Source organism: Corythoichthys intestinalis, chromosome 6, assembly GCF_030265065.1.
Source record: "Corythoichthys intestinalis isolate RoL2023-P3 chromosome 6, ASM3026506v1, whole genome shotgun sequence".
NCBI classification, from domain to species: domain Eukaryota; kingdom Metazoa; phylum Chordata; class Actinopteri; order Syngnathiformes; family Syngnathidae; genus Corythoichthys; species Corythoichthys intestinalis.
This window is the reverse complement of record NC_080400.1, coordinates 26526038-26547403: the sequence shown is the minus strand read 5'-3', so window position 1 is coordinate 26547403 and position 21366 is coordinate 26526038. Positions and strand designations below refer to the sequence as shown.

General features: G+C 38.1%; 1 protein-coding gene across 3 annotated transcripts in view; it reads left to right on the top strand.

Moving 5' to 3' along the window:
• schip1 (schwannomin interacting protein 1) overlaps window positions 1-21366 on the top strand; it is a 489903-nt gene that overhangs the window by 453962 nt on the left and 14575 nt on the right. For all 3 annotated transcript variants that reach the window (XM_057838692.1, XM_057838693.1, XM_057838694.1), the window contains one exon: window positions 18956-19074. In XM_057838692.1, coding sequence (XP_057694675.1) covers window positions 18956-19074 — 119 coding nt within the window. The remainder of the gene's footprint in view (window positions 1-18955; window positions 19075-21366) is intronic.

The window sequence follows — 21366 nt, the reverse complement described above, 5'->3', positions numbered from 1 at the left end:
GACACAATATTATGCAGAGGTATACTTATATTAATAATTTATAGGCAAATGATACAAATTACAGTGCCGGCAGAGAGTTGTGTGTGTGTGGGGGGGGGGGGGGGGGGGCACGAAACGTTTACATCTTCCTGGGGGCGTAACAGAAAATAATTGATAAGCACTGACTTAAATGGACATCGCAATTTAGGACATGTAGGCCACCCTTGCATACAAAATGTTAATATTTTGGCCTATAAGACCAAAAATGTGATGTTCGCATATGGGGATGCCAAATTTTTCTGAGGTTACATCAGGATTATTTTTTTATATTACCAAAAAAAAAAAAAAAAAAAAATTGTCTGAATGAAGATCAAGATGTAAACCAGAGGTGTCCAAACTTTTTGCAAAGGGGGCCAGATTTGGTGTGGTAAAAATGTGGGGGGCCGACCTTGGCTGACGTCCTTTACGTAGAACAATATATTTAAGCAAATTTTAGCAAGCCATTCTGTGTGTCACATTTGCTTTATTTTTATTTTTTTAATGAATAATTTCAACAATCTCACAACAAGCCTTTGTGGCGTTCTCTTTCGACTCTCGTCTGTAAAATTAAACTATCTTCAAGTTGCTTCAATTTCTCGCTATGTTCTTCCCTGTAATCTTGTCGTACATGTCAGCATGTCTTGTTTGGTAATATCGCCTCAAATTGAACTCTTTAAAAACAGAGACTGTCTCTTTGCAAATGAGGCAGACACAGTTGTTGCGTATTTTAGTGGAGAAATAGTCCAGTTTCCACCTATCTTTGAAGTCAACTTTCTTTTTTTTTTTTTTTTTTGTTGATTGTCGCCAGTTTAGAAAATTGGGAGTAAAGGGTCACACGGGGTAATGTTGCTTAGAGTGCTGCTGCATTTTAGTGGGTAAATGAGGAGCAGCATTTAGTGTGTAAACTACCTTATATGCTGGTAGCAGTACTGCTGACCAATTTATTAAGTCTGTGTGCGGGCCAGACTTTATTGATTTTATGACAGGGGCTGGGGGCCACATGAAATTTGACCACGGGCCGCATTTGGCTCCCGGGCCGGACTTTGGACATGTCTGATGTAAACTAATCCACATTGTGCCATTATTCTCCTATTACACTTCACAAAGAATAGAGAGGTATTTAAGATTTTATTTGATTTAATTTGCCACGTGAAACCTGTGCATTTACATGTAATACTCTAATGGAAAATATTTTGTCAGTTTATTGACGTGTCACAGTGGCTATTATCTGGTTCATATTTTAGTCCAGATTTAACTAAATTTAATCTCAATTCAAATCATAATTGTAGATTCCTTTTCATCCAAATGTATACAGTCATTATTTTTTATTGCATTTTAGGTTTTTGTTTTTGTTGTACTTAAAAGCTTAACACTGTGCCTAACAAAAAACAGGAAATTTTGCCAAAATCCCTATCATTGTATTATGCTCCTAGTTGGACATGCAATAATTGAAGCATAAAGGAAAAGCATCCTCCTTTTCTGGCATCTTTTTGCCACGTGGCCATTCCCTTGCTTAGGTGTCTTTTTTCCCAATGTGTCTGCAAGCAGCTGCTGCCCACACATCACGGTGTGAAAAGAGGAGGAAAAAAAACTCACACAGGGAGGATTTTCTCCCATGAGAGGCCGTCCTGACCGGAGGGTGTAAGGCAGGGAGGGTCTAAAAGTGGTCTCTACCTCTGACCACTATACTTTCACAGTCCAGTGGGAGACAGCCCAGGCAGTGAGAAACTTCCACACTGCTTGTAATAGAGGAAGAGCAGGAAATACATCCACGAAATGAGTAGATTGGAGTGGTTTTATATGTTCAGATCATGGCGAAGCTAAATCAGCCGGGAGGGGCCTTAAGCTCGGCAGCGAGCCTGGACTAAGTGACGCTCGCCAAGGGGACGACAAAGGTGGGAGGGTGGGAGCGAGATGAGGCAGGCCCTCTATCACACGGAGGGATGCGATGACGTGGATGTTGTCATCACCCACACGTCGTGCCTTTGCCTAGGCGACGACTACAAGGAGGTAAAAGAAGCTAGTGCAGTTTGGCTTTTGGGGCTGCTTTTCATTTTGTCAGTTAAATGGGAATCTAACACTGACAATAATCAGAATTGCTCATTTCATTGTTGGTATTAAAATTCTTGGAGCAATCGACTCTCTTGCACAAAACTGAATCGCAAAAAATATGTAAAGTTATAAGTGCAAATTATTTTAGAGGCAATTTGGAATTTCGTCAACAGGCTCAAGCATTGTAGCGTCTTTTTCAGAAATTGTATATGAATCAGATGTATAGTATTACATCAATATCTCTTTAGAATGTCTGTAGAGTGAAAAAATAACATTTTAATTCATGTTTTCAAGGATTTAATAACCCTTTCTGAGCGCTTCATCATGATTGAAGACCAATTTTCGCTAGCATATCCGTCACAACGAAACTGTGGGTATGAAATCAGTCATTGTAGGCAAATTTCTGAGCTCCAGCATAGTTAGAATCTGGATGGAGTTTTTTGAGTATTTGTCAAAAAAAGAAGGCCTGATGGTCCATTCCCCATTTGTACCTGTAATTTCATGGCGAGGGACATAATGTTGTTTGTCTGCCTAATATTACTCAACTTTGATAAGGTATGTGACTGTTCCAAATAGCAGAAAAGAAAGGAAAACATAGTGAAAAGAAAATATCTTAAAGGGACTGTCTCAAATAACATAGTACTTATGTTGTTATTATGGAAAACAAGTAAATTGACTGTTAAGTTGCTTTTCATCAAAGATAAAGACGCAAAGCATCCGATGTGATGCGAACCGTGAAAGGTTAACAGGCTTTTATTTATTCTTTTTTTTTTTTTTTTTAATTTATGATTTTTTTTAATTCGGCTTAAAACAAGCCATACAAATCTTAATAATCAAATGCAGGGCTATTGTGATTAACAGGGTTCTCACAATTAATCAAATATATGAAAAAAATAAAATAAACATATCAAATAAATACAAAAAATTCTAACTAATAACTTGTATCGGACACCTCAGATAGGACTCACAATGAATTTCAACACCCTAATACAGGTAAAGACGAACACCCCCAAATAAATCGAAAACTCAAAAAGACAACAAAAATGATGGAAAATATTATTGTTCAAGTATTGACTTTTTTATTTTGGGTCCCCTAGTTGTTAGCCTGCTGAAGCATTCACATTTTGAGGATACACCCTACAGTTTAATAACAATGGAAATTCGGATGTTTTCTATTCTGGAATGTGGTCGTCTGATCTTTCTTACTCTGTATGAAGAATAACAGGAAACCATACTGTACCTTCACCACAGTTGTCATTCCAGTGAAAACATAACAATACGGAATAGTTGAATTCATTCTCCTGACATGATTATGGTTGTTTGGGGCTTTTAACTTTCTGCGTGATCAGTTTTGTCGATGTTAAGAATTTGGAAATTGTAGCGGGGTATTACATAATTGCCTAATTAGCCTGGCTTTTTAGTTCTAAGGCCAACACAGATTGTTCTACTCAGCATTCCGACACAAAGCTGCATCATGTGACCCAACCAGAAACTAAAAGCTCAAATGTAAGTTGAGGATGCCATTGTCCTGTCTCAACCTGTTCCTTTCGTTATTGTGTCTCTATTCTTCTTCTGAATGTGTTCTTTATCTTACAGTCACCTCCCCCACTTCTCTAAACACACACATACACACAAAGCTGTTTCGCTACCCTTTACTGAGCTGTTCTTTCTTGGCTGAGTGGCAGGAGCAGCCTTGTACTGACCTGTAGCCGAACTTTGTAGAGGTTCAAAGAGCAAGACTATTTTGAAGCATGGAATGTTTCCTAAGACAGACATATCTCAGGAAGGATGAGCACTGCATGATTGAACCGTGCAACATATGGATATAAAGTTGTGATAGATTCATAAATACCTATGTAAGCGTGCGAGATCATGTGTGTTTACTCTACTGTACAGTCAAAACACACACCGACCTTGTGTGTGTGTATGTTTGTAAAGCTGCGAACATAGCAGCAGATCTCTGTCAGCTCTGGAAAAGATATCAGACTGAAGTTCTACTCTGTTTGGATTATCAACAATCTAGGTACAAGGAATTTTCTAGCATTAGCCTTATGTAGACTAGCCAAAACGGACTCATAAGAAATATTGAAGGCTATGTTTTTGTGTCCAGTACAAGTTTGAATAGACCGAGTATTGTTAATTTGCAGACAGGCGCAAGCAGACACACTAAAAGAAAAGGGTGATTTGTGCTGCTGTTGGCATAAACATGCTGTTTCCAGTTGCCGCCCATCAAAAAGGATCATGTTATCCCCTTTAAATGTGGCACACTCACGTCTCCAATGAATGATCTGAACACTGCACTTGTTGACGCTGCCACATATACAGTGATACCTTGCCACTTCGCTCCCTCAGTCCGACGCGGATTTTTTTTTTACAATAAAAATAAATAAATAAATGCAATATTTTAAAGAGCTTTCCCGATCGGATCACGTTGATCAGGGTTCCCCAAACTTTTTCCTGTGAGGGCCACATAACCTTTCCCTTCTCTGATGAGGGGCTGGGGTCAGTTTGTAACAGAAAAGGTGTGACGATTGCAGTAGTGCCTAAATGTAAAAATGTATTGTTTTTTCAAAAAGCCACAATCAAATAGCCCTTTCTGGATTCTTCAGGGAATATAATTATAATTATAATATAATATAACATAACATAATATAATATGATATAATATAATATAATATAATATAATATAATATAATATAATATAATATAATATAATATAATATAATATAATATAATATAATATAATATAATATAATATAATATAATATAATAACACTATTAATGAAATAGATAATAACCAAATAACCCTCTCTGGGTTCTTCACAGAAAAAAAGCCAGGAAATAAACAGCACTATTGGAAAAAAGAAAAAAAAAATATATATATATACATATATATATATATATATATATATATATATATTTTTTTTTTTTTTTTTTTTTTTTTGTTCAGGGGGCCGGACCAAATGGGGCCGCGGGCCGGATAGTTTGGGGACCCCTGACGTAGACTCTCACTCTCGCACCTGCCGCTTTTCTTGGTCAGGCAATGCACTGGAGTTGCTTATTAAAGTTAACGATGATTGACAGACGATAAGGTTTGATCTTTCCTGAGACACTGGGAAGCCGAAACCTCAATCATCGTTTAACTTGTTAAACAGTTGCTGTGGCAACACATTGTGTGTAAGTGAGCAGCTTGAGCGGATATGAGTGGACTCACTCAGTGAAGCATTTAATAAATTTTTTTATTGTATTCTTGTTTAAAAATAATTCGATGGGACAGTAACATGTTTAAAATGTATCATAATTATGACACTTGTAGTGCTTAAAAACCATTTATTAATATATATATATATATATATATATATATATATATATATATATATATATATATATAATATACCTAAAAGTTTTTTTGTTTTTTTTTTATCTTTTGGGAAAAAAAGTGAAAAAACATGTCTCATATGTATCTCTTTCCAAAGCTAAATCTGTACGAATACATCGGCAGAGGGGGCAGGGGGTTGGGGTTGGGACGCTTCGTCACGGTTTTTCACTTATCGCGGCGAAACCGCGAAAAACAAGGAATCACTTTGTAGAAATAGTTGACAATTGTCAAATACATGCTCATTTGTTGCTTTGACACTTTAAAATATGCTGAATATACAACTCAATGGGCCACATCGTGAGAGCATTTAATTCTGCCAGTCGTGAAATGTAAACAAAATTCAGAAAGAAAAAAAAAAAACCTCGGACTCCACTTTTCCTAGCGAATCATCAAATTTCTGATGCCACTCTTTGAGGAAAAATAAATACAATAGATAGGGCAAATCCTTTGAGATTTTTCATCAAATGAGATACAATTTCTTATTAAAAGTTCCTGAGTGAGTTTTATGACACCAAGCTATACACGCGTGCAAAGGTTGGTTAGTTTTTTTTAGGCATGCTGATGCCTCAAAAAGGCAATTATTTTGTTGAGCGAACAATAATAGCCTGTGATTCGTATTAAAACCTCATTTGAACTGTTAGAAAGACATTCAATCCACAATTCATCCTAATGTTTATAATTATTGTCATTGTTTAGTAATTAAATCTGGTCCCTGAGGATTCCAACAGCCCTTTACCCCTGCTTTGAAGGTCCTGTAATCACTTCTCCAAACACACTTAGACAGGTGCATTGCAATGTTAAATCTGCACTCGCAATATCTAGTACACTCTGGTGTGTGCTTGTGTGTCCTTGCATGAACACTGTCAGGCCTGTGTGTGAGCGGGGAGCAGGGTCTCGCTGGATAAAAAGCCTCCATTATGCTGGTCGAAAACACATAGCGCATGTACTGAGAGTTGGAGGGCCAAAGAAAAAAGTGGACATAAATAGAATTGCTTGAAAGGAATGATAGGTTTCAAGTGAGTTCTGCCTTGAAGGCCGAGCCAATGCAAATTTAGCAATTTTTTACATTTTGATACCATCACTAGCATTTTTTGAACTTGGTAGATATTGTGGTTAAATAGCCTTAATGGAGTATGCAACCTCTTTGGACTGTGATTATGTCAATACAGCGGTATGAAAAAATATCTGAACCTTTTGGAATTTCTCAAATTTCTGCATAAACTCACCATCAAATGTGATCTGGTATTTGTTAAAATCACACAGATGAAAAAGTGTCTCCTTTAACTAAAATCCCCTAAACATTTATAGGTTTTCATATTTTAATGAGGATAGTATGCAAACAATGACAGAAGGGGGAAAAATAAGTAAGTGAACCGTCACATTTAATATTTTGCCCCCCCCAGCCGCTTTTGGCAGCAATAATTTCAACCAGACGCTTCCTGCAGCTGCAGATCAGTCTGGCACATCGATCAGGACTAATCTTGTCCCATTCTTCTCTACAAAACTGCTGTAGTTCAGTCAGATTACTGGGATGTCTGGCATGAATCGCTGTCTTTAGGTCATACCACAGAATCTCAATGGAGTTGAAGTCTGGACCATTTTGTTTTTCCAGGTCATTCATTGTCAGACAGAAGAAACACGGCAAAACACCACACTAAAAAATAACTAAAAATATCAAAATGGCTCACCTCTTCGTCCTCTGTGCTGGTGTTAAACTGGTCTTTTGGACGTCCGCACAAGTTGATCCATTCTTCACATTTTTCCTCCGAGTTTTTGGCTTCGGAAAACGTATCAAGAAAACATCCTTCATATGTCGTAATGTCTAGAGTCGTTTGTACAAGTTCCATAGCAGCAGTGTTTACTCGGCATGTTCTTTTTTGAAAGATTACCGTCAGAAAAGAAGCAATAATATCATTGATTGTATGTGAGGGCGTGTCTATGTTGACCTACTTGCAAATTATGATGGCAACGTCACGGTCTAAAAATAGCATTCGTGCGGTATGCTATCGTGATTTACAATTGTACTAGTAAATTTAAGTCAGTCATTTTAAATCACTTTGGATCAAATTCCAAAACTGTAAAACCCTGAAAGACTCCGATTTAGATGTTACAATGTTGGAAGGATGCATAAGCACCAGACAATTACATGCTATCAGAACTGCCAATTTGATGGAGGAAGAAGGGGAGGTGCTTTGTGTTAGCACAAATAATGGAATAAATCCCTCCACTCTAATGTGGATATTCAAGGGGCTTCAATCAAACGAGTGGGCTAGTCCTCATTCGAATTGAAAGGTTCCACTGCAACTTTAAGGAGGAGGAATTACCTTCATCAATGAGGATTTTTCTTCACTTTGTCAATTTGTGGAAAACACACATTAGCTTAATTGTGTTCCTACCCAATCTAATTTGGACCCTTTGGGAGGTTTGAGGATGAAGGAGGTCGTTAGAGCTGTCACTATTATCCTCTCTTGCCCACATTGAAATGTTAATTCGATGGCTTCCGCAATTTTCCATCTCATCATCCTTTGGGGAAAAAATGGAACCACTCCAAGACAATTTGACCATTTGCGGGTTTAGAGCGATTGCTGCAAATCTTTCGCCAGTGGAAAATTGGTAGGAAAGGTTACGATTGCATCTTAACCACAAATTTTCAGGTAGAAGGCAAAGCACCAATAAGCTGTGTTCATTTGATTACACTGCAGCTCTATGTGCTGACTTCCAGTGCAGTTTATGTAAAGTTTGACACGGCACATTAACTAGTCAGCTGATGATCGCGGAAGAAAAACAAGCAACGGCACGTGTCGACTTCCCAATCGGCACTTGTGCGCTGCAGTGTCGTATTCCACACCTCCATAAATACTTTACAATGTCTGTTATTCCTCATGCGGCCCACCCAAGCTCACAAAGCAGCAGATGACGTTTAGACAAAGACAGGAACTTCTTTTGTGTGGCAGGTGTGAAGCTCAAACATGGCTTCTAAGCCATGTTAGCCTCTTTCGGGCTTACTTGTTATCAACACATAATGTTGAGAAATAATAATTAATTAGAATTTGAATTGGATGTTATTTCATTGGCTAGTTTTGTTACATTTGGGGCAGTCTTAAATGGAAAAGGCTTTTTAATTTTCAAGTATAGTATAAGACAAATATATAGTTTTTGGAGTTACAGTTTAAGCTCGTCACTCGGTGTACTTATTTATCAAATGAATTGAAGTGCTATCAATCATTTTCAAGGCTTCAGAAAATTCTTGTTACATGTAGTGATGGAAAATTGCACTGTCTTGTGAAAACGTAAAAGTTAAAACATAATCATTCTTACTAATGGAGAATTTAAGGATATATTATCAAATTAAAAGTCACACAATGTAACATTTGTGTGTTGCGTGTGTACCTTTTAACTCATTCACTATGGTAGCTTATCAATCAAATTGAAAATGGAGCTGCCCATGGTTGAAAATTTCAGATCAGCATCGCAAATTGCTCTCTTTTCGTAGTTTGACTCTACTTTTTGTATATCATTTCAAATGATCAGGGTTCTTGCACTATTATTAGGGGAAAATCACTTCTGAAAAAGCAAATCGTCAGGAGCTCAATGAAAATGAATATCTACTTAATAGGATTCGACTGCAGCTACATTAGCTTATTTAGTCAAAAACTGCTTAGAAATGAAAACTGAAAATGTATGTGTGACATGAGTAATTTGTGTAATTTTTTGTATCATCTCAAAAGCACTGGGCTCTTGATCATATTCACACAAAAAATCACTTTGCAAGTGTGAGGATGATAGACTGACAACTCAAACGAAAAGTGCAGTGGCCTTGTAAACTGAATGATATTCAAAATCTGTAGCACTCTTGCATCATAAAACTGAGGTTGTGAAGAAGATTGACTATTGCCCTTGGACCTTTCAAGGAAAATAACGTTTGGAAATTGGGACAAAAACATCTATAGACATGACGGACAGACTGAAGATGCTTTATGTGTGCTTGGAACAGTATTGTTTTTGGCAGCTCTTTTAATTTTTGTTTTAGTTTTCCCAGCGTTTAACACTGGGAAGTCTAGCCAAGCAATCAGTATTTCCCAGTAATTGCTCATTTACCAAACAAAACAGCCGAAGTGGGCTTTTAGCTAAATGCCATTTCGCCAACTGGCTCTCCTCTAGATTTTCTGACCAGGAAAGCCAAGTGGCTCTGCTTTAGACTGGCTATTGTTTAAGAAGAAGCTTGCCATTCTGAAGCTAATGCTAATGTGAATGATATGCTAACGCCAGGAGTTACATTTAGCGTCTGATGATCGCTCAGGCTAAAGCAGCATTGCATATTTTCTCATGCCAAGATAAGAAAACAAATATTACCGTGTTTCCAAGCAAGCAAGAGGGAGCACAGCCTAGCTTTAGACACATCCTTAACTCGAGTGAGGAGAGTGAGGGAGAGGCACAGCCCATCTCACATGAGTAATACGACCCAAACACTGCTACATACTCCACGTACAATATGAAAATGTCACGCATTGTCAACATATGACAGAAACTATATCGCATTTTCGTCTCGTCAGTCGAAAACTGGCATTTGTCTCGTTATGTTGTAGTCTTCCAAGCCACGTTTTTAGCTCGTCATGAAAAAAATGAAATGAATGAAGTGAAAAAAATATTTTCGTCATTGTTGACAAAAAACAACACTGGTTTTAACTGCTAATGGTTTCATCATAGTACTGTATACTAACCAAAAGCTTTTAACTGCTAATGGTTTCATCATCAGTGTTGTTAATAACGGCGTTACAATATAACGGCGTTACTAACGGCGTTATTTTTTTCAGTAGTGGGTAATCTAATTAATTACTTTTCTCATCTTGGCAACGCCGTTACCGTTACTGAGGACGGAAAGGCATGCGTTACTATGCGTTACTATGTTGGTCGAAAAGTCTGAGGGAGACTGACTCACCGAGACGACAGAGCAGAGCAGGAGCGGGGAGGAGGCAAGAAAGTTGTGACGCCGAGCAAACGCGATGCTAGGTAGCTCCAATAATACATGTTGTAGCCGATAGCCGACAAACTACGCCCGCATGTTATGGTAGATATGGTAGACATGGTAGATATCACATGTACTGTATAGAGATATACCTAGATGCAAAATGACAGACATGGCACTATATGCGTTAGTAGACAGCCGCCATCTTAAAGCAGTAGGCTTTTTAGGACGGCTCTGTTGTAGAGAACCTTCCTAGCGAACCTAAGTAACTTTTTATCTAAAATACTTCTAAATCGGCAAAATCTTGACTTGAATCTATCTTTAAAATGATGAAACAGTTTTAAAACTTTCATATGTCGAAAGTAGAGAGAAGGGAACTAATGCAATAATGGGAGCAATTTTAACAACTTTTAACAGTTGATTCAGGGTAAAGGGTAAATTAGGGTAAAGAATTGGGCTCGGGCCAATTGTACCAAATACCTCCACAAAAAACTTCACATAGTGTGGCCAATGTTTTTTTGTGTTGTTTTGTTTTGTTTGTTTTTTTTTTTGAGGAAAAAAAAAAGTAATTTTCACCAATTACTTTGCCAAGTAACTAATTACTCTTACATTCAGGTAATTGAGTTACAAACGCAATTACTTTTTGGGAGAAGTAATTTGTAACTATAATTAATTACTTTTTTTCAGTAAGATTAACAACACTGTTCATCATAGTACTGTATACTAACCAAAAGCTCACAGTGTGTGTCTACTATCTATTGTTCACTTTAGTGTGTTTATATGAATTGCTCTAAGAGGTTTATGGCATGCGTTTCATTGAATTGCAAAATATGTGCCTCTGTGCACCTGCCTTCACTTTATAATTGGATCAGAGGACCAATTGAGTGTTGCTGCAAAGTGGATTGACTGACACATTGTCACCTCCATCCTAATGGAGCACGTTGTCCCTGCACCATATTGGACATTGTAATTATATGTAAATATGAATAGATTTGATGTTTCTTTGTTGTGTGTGAAGATGTAGGAGCAGTGCCAGGTCTATTCCTATTTGTGCCATCTGATGTCCACTTGCTTGGATTATGTTCATTGGCACCGGGTGGCCGATCTATCGTAGGTGAGATAAGGCAGAAAAAAAGGGGGTGGATGAAGATTTGGGAGAAGACAGTCCCAGGCAGATGAGGATGTGTAAGGATGGAAGAAAATGCCTGGAGTGCGTAAAGAGCATCTGGCGAGACTGAGTCCGGCAGATAAGGCACGCATGGGAATGGGAGCGGCGGTTATTGGAGAGAAATGGGGGAAATGGGAGAGGAAAGTGGAAGTCATAGGAAAGTGACAGAGCCTAAATGGAAGAACCCACTTTTCATTTTGATCATTATTTATCACATATCTCCCTGAATATTTCTATACATTTTGCCGAAAAATAAGATAGAGATGGTAAATGAAGGGCAAGTAAAGCAACTAAAAATTACAATAGTGAAATGAGTAAAAAATTACAAGAAATTAGCCCCTTTCACACACTCCGAAACACTGGAAACATCGTGGAATTTAACCGGGCACCAGTTGCATGTGAAAACAATTTCCCAAGTCGACTGACATTACGCGGAGATTACGCGGAGATTTCACGGGTTGCGTCTTAGTATTATGTCCGGTCCATTGTCCATCTTTGGAAATGTGTGGTTTACTTTGTTGCCGATGTTAGGGTCCGCTACTGCGGAAACAAGGTTGTACTTCAACGCATAAAACAACGGAGGGATTGGTTCAAGGGTTTAGTAAATACAAACAAAAATACATGCGAATGCGGATAAGCGGGAAAGACAATGGGTCCGTGACAGTAGGTCAACAGTAGGCACGTGCCGGTATGATAACCTTAAGCCAAAATACCACGGTTTTACGGTATCACGGCATTGCAATTACAGCTCTAAAAAAAAAATTCCATTGAACAGGATTTTTATTTTTTTAAATGTATATACAAATTGGATATGTATAGTATAATGTTACCTTAAAACAATAATAACTGAAATATTCTAAATACAATTAAAATAAATGCAATCCTTTAGGTTAGCCTAAATCCACAGCCACAGTTCAACACTATAACCTTTAGAACAACAAAAATGTAATTATATTCCATAAAAAGCATGTGTTTATGACTCATATCATGTTTACATTATACACACACTCTCAGCACAGACCCAGAGAGAAGCAAAAAAAAACCACGTTTTTATAGACACACTGCTAGACACACTAAACATGCTGGAGTTAACTCTCATAGCTGGTGGGAAACATTCATGACAGTCTTTACAAACCTTTAATTTTGTATACATGCGAAATCGTATTGGAGGTATTGCGTCCTCGGCAGCCACCCTCCAGCAGAAATGATTTACATGTCGGTTGGCCTCCTCCTCTAAGCCGCGGCCGTCTGTAACTTTTCTGTAGTCGAAGTATTCCCATACCAGCGATTTCTTTTTTTCGATGGGGGAAAAAAAAGAGTTCAGGAGTTTTACCTTCTCCAGCCATCATGTAGCACAGCTGACTCACTGACACTGAGACACAACCGGTGGGGAAGGGTTGAGCCTTGCAGCTGCAAGCGAGGGATTTCTCCATGCATTTTTGGGACATTAAAAATAGCTAAAACCTGAGTGAAGTTGTGATAAAAAATGTTTGCAGTTTTGAAACCTTGACGTTTTTATACCACAGTATACCTTGAAACCGGTAATCGGCACATGTCTAATCAACGGGGATCAATTAAACTAACCTAAGCGGTAGGCAGAGAGCCGATAAGACAACAAAACAAATACAGTACACTCAAATACTAGCACAATGTAGGGGATTTCAAAACAAGGGCAGCAGAGGTGTCGAATGGTGCCCAGCAAGTAATATCTCAACACCCATCTCTTGGATCGCCTGGGCTTGAATACAGTCTTGATGACCTTGAATTGGCTGCAGTTACGATGTCAGGAACGGTCAATCTGGAGCAAAACACGATTTGACCAACATTGTGATGACCAAAAATGACGTAATGTCCAGCAGCCGACCCGCACAGAGAGCGCCAGTGAGCAATACTGGACAAGTCTGTGAAAGTGTCCAACTAGCGTCATTCTCGGGACATCTCTGCATGCATGAAAGCAATGACGCGAGTAAATCCCGCATCACCTTAAATGGGAATTTCCCTGGATATGTGTGTGAAAAGGGCTATACAGTGGTACCTCGACATACAATCGCTTCGACACACGATCTTTTCGACATCCGATGTAAAATTGGCTGGCTATTTGTTTCTAAATCCCGACGAAATGCTCAAAATACGACAATTTATGACAGCGTCGCAATTTCATTGTTTTCCTGCAAGACGCAGACACGGCGGATTTTTTTGTGAGAGAAATCAACATGGGTTCCAAGAATGTTAAAACAGGTGGTGAAAAAAGAAAAAAGGTGAGGCTTACCAATGGAAAAATATGAGCGTGGGGTGCGTGTCCATGAACTGCTTGACAATAATCTTCCGACCTGCGTTTGCCAGTAAAGTTGACAACCATCGCCAAATAAATCACCAGCTTTCTCAGGTTTTTAATCATTTATTTCAGAACTTGTAACACAACACACCAACTGCCCGCAACAAAAGCACGTTAAAAGTAAAAGGAATATATCAACTGCACTCTCTCCCTCTGCCGTCAGCCCCACGGTGCGTTCAGGTACACCACACAAAATATGACTGCCACATTAGAACCCAATTTGTTACATTATTACAGGTATTCTTATTTGAATTACTATTATTATATTATTATTCCGATTTTTATCCATAATGTATTTTAATTGCTCTTTGTAATTGTTATTTGCAATTGTAACAGCAGTATTTACTAAGGATTTAGTGTAGGTTTTTGGGCTGTGGAACGAACAAATAGAATTCCAATGTATTCTTATGGGAAAATTCTGCTCGACATACGACCATTTTGACTTACAAACAAGGTCCTGGAACGAATTAACCCCTTATAGCCTAATGTATTACATTTGATACACTTAGAATTTCATTATTTTGAGGCTAATTTAGAATTTAAAATTTTTTTTTTTTTTTTTAAACGATGGATGCAAGTGAACACATGCATCTGCAGGTTCAATGAGAAAGAAAGTCTGTGATTTAGCTAGGGTTATAGCTATTAGAGTGCTTATTATATTACACATATATTTAGATTTTTCTTTTTTTACAAATTTGAAAAAAGTACCATTAGGACCTTATTTTTTAAATTTTGGGATTCTCTGACAATTGCTTCATGTTGCAGACATGTCCAAGTCCGGCTTGGGGGCCAAATGCGGCCCGTGGTCAAATTTCATCCGGCCCTCAGCCTCTGTCATAAAATCAATAAAGTCTGGTCCACACACAGACTTAATAAATTGGTCAGCAGTACTGCTACCAGCATATGAAGTATCTTACACACTAAATGCTGCTCCTCATTTACCTACTAAAAGGCAGCAGCATTCTAAGCAACATTACCCCGCATGACCCTATACTCCCAATTTTCTAAAATGGCTTCAAGGATAGACGGAAATTGGACTATTTCTTCACTAAAATACCCAAATACTGTCTGCCTAATTTGCAAAGAGACAGTCACTGTTTTTAAAGAGTTCAATGTGAGGCGATATTACCAAACAAGACAAGCTGAAATGTACGACAAGATTACAGGGAATATACGTAACGAGAAATTGAAGCAACTTGAAGCTAGTTTAATTTCACAGCAGCAGTATTTCGCAAGAGCCCGAGAGTCGAAAGAGAATGCCACAAAGGCTAGTTGCGAGATTGTTGAAATTATTTATTAAAAAAATAATAATAAAGCAAATGTGACACACAGAATGGCTTGCTAAAATTTGCTTAAATATATTGTTCTACGTAAAGGACATCAGCCAAGGGCGGCCCCCCACATTTTTACCACACCAAGTCTGACCCCCTTTGCAAAAAGTTTGGACACCACTGCTTTAAAGGGTTAACTTCGTATGTAGAGGTACCACTGTACTGTCATTTTGTACTATTTTTTTGCCTCGTTGAAGTTTCTAAAGGCTTTTAATAATGAGCAACTGTCTACTTGCCCCATATATATTGTACAGTCAGTGGCAGGAAAACCTTGGACATAACCAGGTGCCCGGTTTAATGCAAGGGCGTTAAACTTAACCTGCCCGCTCAGGTGGTCCAATTCCTCTACCTGTATGGCATGTTTTACTTTATTCATACATACAACATACATTAACTTGTTTTGAAACTCGTGCATTTATTTTACGCATTCATTGTATTCTATCATAGTATTGTGTGCTACATGGGTTTCATGAATAAATGTGCAGGTAAATAACAGGATTTTGAAGTTATTGTTTACTGAAACGTTTCAAGTAAATGGCAGTGTAGTGCTACATGTCGCAATATACAGGGGTTGGAAAAAATAATGGAAACGCCTTAAAAAATCAACAAAAACTCATTTAATATGGTGTAGGTCCACCTTTTGCGGCAATTGCAGTCTCAATTCTCCAAGGCAGGGGTGCCCAAGTCCGGTCCTCGAGAGCCCCTATCTAGCTTGTTTTCCATGTCTCCCTCCTTGAACACACCTTAATACAACGATCAGCTCATCAGCAAGCTCTGCAGGAGCCTGATAATGATTCTGATTATTTGAGTTAGGTGTGCTGGAGAAGGGAGAAATGGAAAACAAGCTGGATAGGGGCTCTCGAGGACTGGACTTGGGCACCCCTGCTCCAAGGTAATTGACTCATAGAACTTGTGAATTGTTTCCAAAGGAATTTTAGGCCATTCTTCAGTTAGAAGACCCTCTAACTCTTTTAGAGACGATGGCGGTGGGAATCGACGACTTAATTGAATCTCTAAAACTGACCATTAATTCTCAATAATGTTGAAGTCTGGGGATTGTGCCAGCCATACGAGATGCTTAACTTTGTTAGAATGTTCCTCATGCTATTCTTTAACAATTATGTTCAATGATTATGATGTCAAAAATCAAAATCTTAGGTGTTTTCACTATTTTGTTCAACCCCTGTATAACCTATGTTTGAATTGCGTTATGAGTCAGTTACAATTAAAAATTTCCATTACAATTAAAACATTTTTGGTGGATGGTAATGTTCATGTATGTAAATGTTTACATTATATCTAGGTAATAATAAATTGTTTTATAAAAGTTACACACTGTATATAGATTTAATGTCATCTGTGAATTGCACAAGTAAATGAAAATACTGATTTTAATATTGTGAAATACACTTATTTTTTTGGTTCCAAAAAAGACAACAACAAAAAAAATGGAATTGCCCATATGATTTGAAATAAGCTTTGCAATAAGATTATATAGTAAGTGTGAATGTTTTCCAATTGATTTGTAAGTATTTTCACAAGTAAAAGCGGAGAAAACTTGTCGACTTAAATTGTCGTCATTTATTGCTTGATTAGCCATAAATATATTGGCCCAAACTGCTTGAAATCAAATTGTGGTGTATGTGCCCCATGGACTAGCCGTCAATGGCATATGATTTAACAGTTATATAAAAAATTCTGCCGTTTTGATTGGCACAGGCACAGTCAGAGCAGTTACTTTATTCATTTAATCCATAATAGGGCAACTAAGCAGATCACATAAGGCTCTTGATTTCTACTTTTTACTTATTTAATTTTGTGATAGACTTCAGTCATTGTAGAGGGTTAACAATGAAAGATGTGATGTTAAGTATTGGATGAAAAAATCCTACACGGGTAAAACAATGAGTGAAGTGCTTCCAAGACAATGCTGAGTTAGGAATCCAGGATTGGGAGTAATTAACTGATGGAACACAGCAGGGGCAGAATTTAAGGGGGTGCTGGTGGTGCGACCGCACCCAAGCTTCTAAGGTGCCCTGTTTGCTGGTGTAAGTGGGCATGGTTGGGCGAGGGGAGGGTCAAAAAGAAAGGTAAGTTGATGCTGTAATATAGTGTTTTAAGTGTTAAAATATCTCTGCCAGCCCCCCACAACCCCCGCCCTTGCTCATCCGGTTGTCTGGAGGGGCCCGCATAGTCCACTAGCACAGACACACACACACTGTACGATCGTGTCTTGAAGGGCCCGCAGACAGACAACAATTGTCCCTTCCATCGGACGAGCCACTAGGATGGTCCTTAAATTGTCCCTCAATATGAGTATGTGCGCAAATGGTTGTTCGTCGCCTTGTGCCCTGCCCGACCCTCGGCTGGCAACCAATTCAAGGTGTGCCTGGCCTACTGCCCATAGATATCTGGGATTGGCTTCAGCACCCTCATGAGTATAAGCGGCTGAGAAAATAAATGAATGACACCCCGGCCCTCTTCACATTTATATATGTACATACTAGGGCTGTCAAACGATTAAAATTTTTAATCGGGTTAATTACAGCTTAAAAATTAATTAATCGTAATTAATCGCAATTAATCGCAATTCAAACCATCTATAAAATATGTCATATTTTTCTGTAAATTATATATAATTTTTTGTAAAATAATTCTGTAAAATTATTTGTTGGAATGGAAAGATAAGACACAAGATGGATATATACATTCAACATACGGTACATAAGGACTGTAGTGGGCATTTCACTCTACTGTCATTGAAATCTGTCTATGCTGTCCTCACTCCGAAGCGTCTACTTTTTCCAAAGCTATACAGCTAGTGAACGACGCCTTAATAATCAGACTTCTTCCTTTTTCATCTGATTTATTAATAAAATGGCCTCAAACCACTGTCCTCTTTAGACCGTAGTGAAACTACAAAAAAAAGTACACAAGCATTGCATTAGCAACAACGTTAGCTTAGCACGCTATACAGGTTCACTAAACATAAACAAAAAGCGTCTCATACAAAAAATATAACATTTCGCTTACTAACATAATATGTACATTCTTTACAACAACCATACTTACGGACAAATCTTGTCCAAGGATCATGTAAGCACAACATTACAACGTAGGCGTCAGCCCGAGACGTCGTGCAGCCATATTGAACTGGCAAGAAAGCAATAAACCATGTCGCAAAGCGACCACAAGAGTTCGCTGTTAGACAGCACAAAAAACCTTGCTGTAAAACTTACCAAAAGGCAGAATACTGTCTGAGCGGGACATGTGCGTTAATTGCGTCAAATATTTTAACTTGATTAATTTAAAAAATTAATTACCGCGCGTTAACGCGATAATTTTGACAGCCCTAGTACATACATAATGTTTTCTGAGGTAATTTTAACCCTTGACTCAATGGTGTTCCGCATGTTATTTGATGCAACAGCTCCAGTTACTTGTGAATATGTACTGTACCTTGTGTAATATGTGGAATTGCCTCTGAATGTAATTCACTCGTTTTGCTGGTTCAGCTGAGTCCACACTTTGTGTCTCGGCTTGTTAAAATGACACCCAGCCTCTCATTGCAAATTAAGAGGCTGCTGCTATAAATAAATGTGGCATGTATAAGAGAGGGAAATGGTGTCACAGCCTAAAAATAACAGTCCCAAGTCACCATGACTACCTGAAGTTTCTAAAACTAAGTTGTTTTCATTCATTTCAGGCCCAAAAGAATGAAAGGGAGTCTATTAGGCAGAAGTTGGCCCTGGGCAGTTTCTTCGATGATGGACCGGGCATCTACACCAGCTGCAGCAAGAGCGGCAAGCCCAGCCTGTCGTCACGGTAACGTAACTGTCATTTCCTCTCTCCCATCGTCCAAGTTACATCCGGGGGTTGTTAGAGGAATCATTATCCAACATTCTACCGTACTGGAACTGATGCTATGAATACTTCAGTGCACTTTAACATCCTCTGAATGGAATGAAACAGGATTCATCGATAATAGATGACACAGGGACCCAAGCTCAACACGAGGCAGCATTTAGAATTACAATCATGGATGGATGGATGGATGGATGGACGGATGGCTGGGTTTTCATTAGAATGAAATGGATTAGTTATATGGTTGCAATCTGTAGTTTGCATATACTGTATTCTACAGGGGCTTGAATGCCGTCACTTAATGTATTCATATAGCCATCCATTCAGCCTTCTGTGCCATCTATCTCTAGCCATAATTGAGGTCAAAATGATTCAAACCCTGGCCAAATTATAAGATAGAATTCGAAATTTCATGGACTGAATGGGTAACATGGCTAAGAATTACTAAAAAAAAAACGGCCCTAGGGAATTTTATCAAGGTATTCAAGATTTGCAATTTTCACATTATAAAAAATGGTTATAATCTAACTGGACAATATTGACAAAGCTCAATATTCAGCACTCTTTCTAAATGTTCAAGGTAAACTAATAGTCTACTCGTTCAAAATGTGGTACATACGTTGCAAGTGGAACAATGGCTCCCTCTAGTGGTATGTAAAAGAATCAGTGCCTGTGAACATATCAGTTGTATTCAACTTTGACATTCAATGCATTAGCGTTCCATATTTAAACATATATTTAGGTAATTTCTGATTTCTATGTCACGCAAATTATTAAAAATTAGAATTTTACAGCTTTTCCCTTATATTTCAGATCAATATTTCTGTTATTTTAACTCAGTATTCCTACACAGAATTTACACAATGTTGCAGTATCTTCAATTCACTATATATAAATATTTTAGTGCTGTCAAGCGGTTAAAATTTTTAATTGCAGTTAATCGCATTTTTGCATAGTTAACTCATAATTCACTTTACTGTAAAAAAAAAAAAAAAAAAAAAAAAAAATCCTCGAAATTTTAATGCTTGTACCGTCAAGCAATTAAAAGATCAAGTGCAATTCATAGGTATCATGCGATTAATTACATTTGTTTTCATTGTTTTCTTTTTTTAATGCAAAAATGATTAAATATTTGAAGTTTTAAATTTACAACTATTCGAACAGGAGTTTTCCCATGTGCCTACCTTACATCAAATGGCATACTGCAAGCAACACGTCGCTTTTGCTCATTAATATTCATAACGTTAGCAATTGTTGCTAGGCAGGACAACCTCCCATTTGTCCCTAATAGTAAATGAATGGAAATAGTGTACGAACGACATGTTTACTGAGCTAAACCTACCGATTCTGTCCGAAAATGATGTCCCTGGTGCCAAGTTCACTGGTAAAGATGTGAAAGAACATACAAACGTTCAGTTAAAGAGAGTGTCAAGGGCTGAAAAAGACGGGAAAAGGAGAACTCCGACCTGATCCAGAGTTAGCTCTTTATCGACACCTTTTTCTTGTGTGCATTGCCTTACGCCACACCATTCTCCTGTTTCAACAAGTTATCCTTTACCACCATATTTCCTGTCTTTCTTATATATTATATCCCCTGGTTGTCTTACGTCTCTGACCGTTCTTGGGGGCAATTTACATTGCTATTTTTCTTTCACTTCCCCCTTACTAAAGTTGTTTTTTACAACAGAAAAGGTAACAGTGGCAGTCAGACACCATTTTAAAAAAAATTCAGGTCATTCATTGTCAGACCGAAGCAGCACGGCAAAATGCCATGCTAAAAAATAAGTAAAAATATCAAAACGGCTAACCTCTTTGTCCTCTGTAGTACCATTGCCCCCAACTAAATGTTTACTGCATATGAAATGTGAATGGCTTCACCTTGCTGGCGTTAAACTGACCTTTTGGGCGTCCGTGCAAGTAGATCTATTCTTCACATTTTTTCCTCCAAGTTTTTGGTTTCGGGAAACGTATGAAAAAAACATCCTTCATATGTCATAATGTCTAGAGTCGTTTCTACAAGTTCCATAGCAGCAGTATTTGATCGGCATGTTCTCTTTTGAAAGATTCCTGGAGAAAACAAACAGAAATAACATGGATTGTATGCAAGGGCGTGTCAATAATGTCCCACTTCTGCGTTACGATGTCGACGTCACGGTCTGAAAATAGCATTCGTGCGGTATGCTACTGAAGCCCAATTAGAAACGAGTTAGGCAATTATTATTTGTAAAGATGAATTATGCATCCATTTTCCCC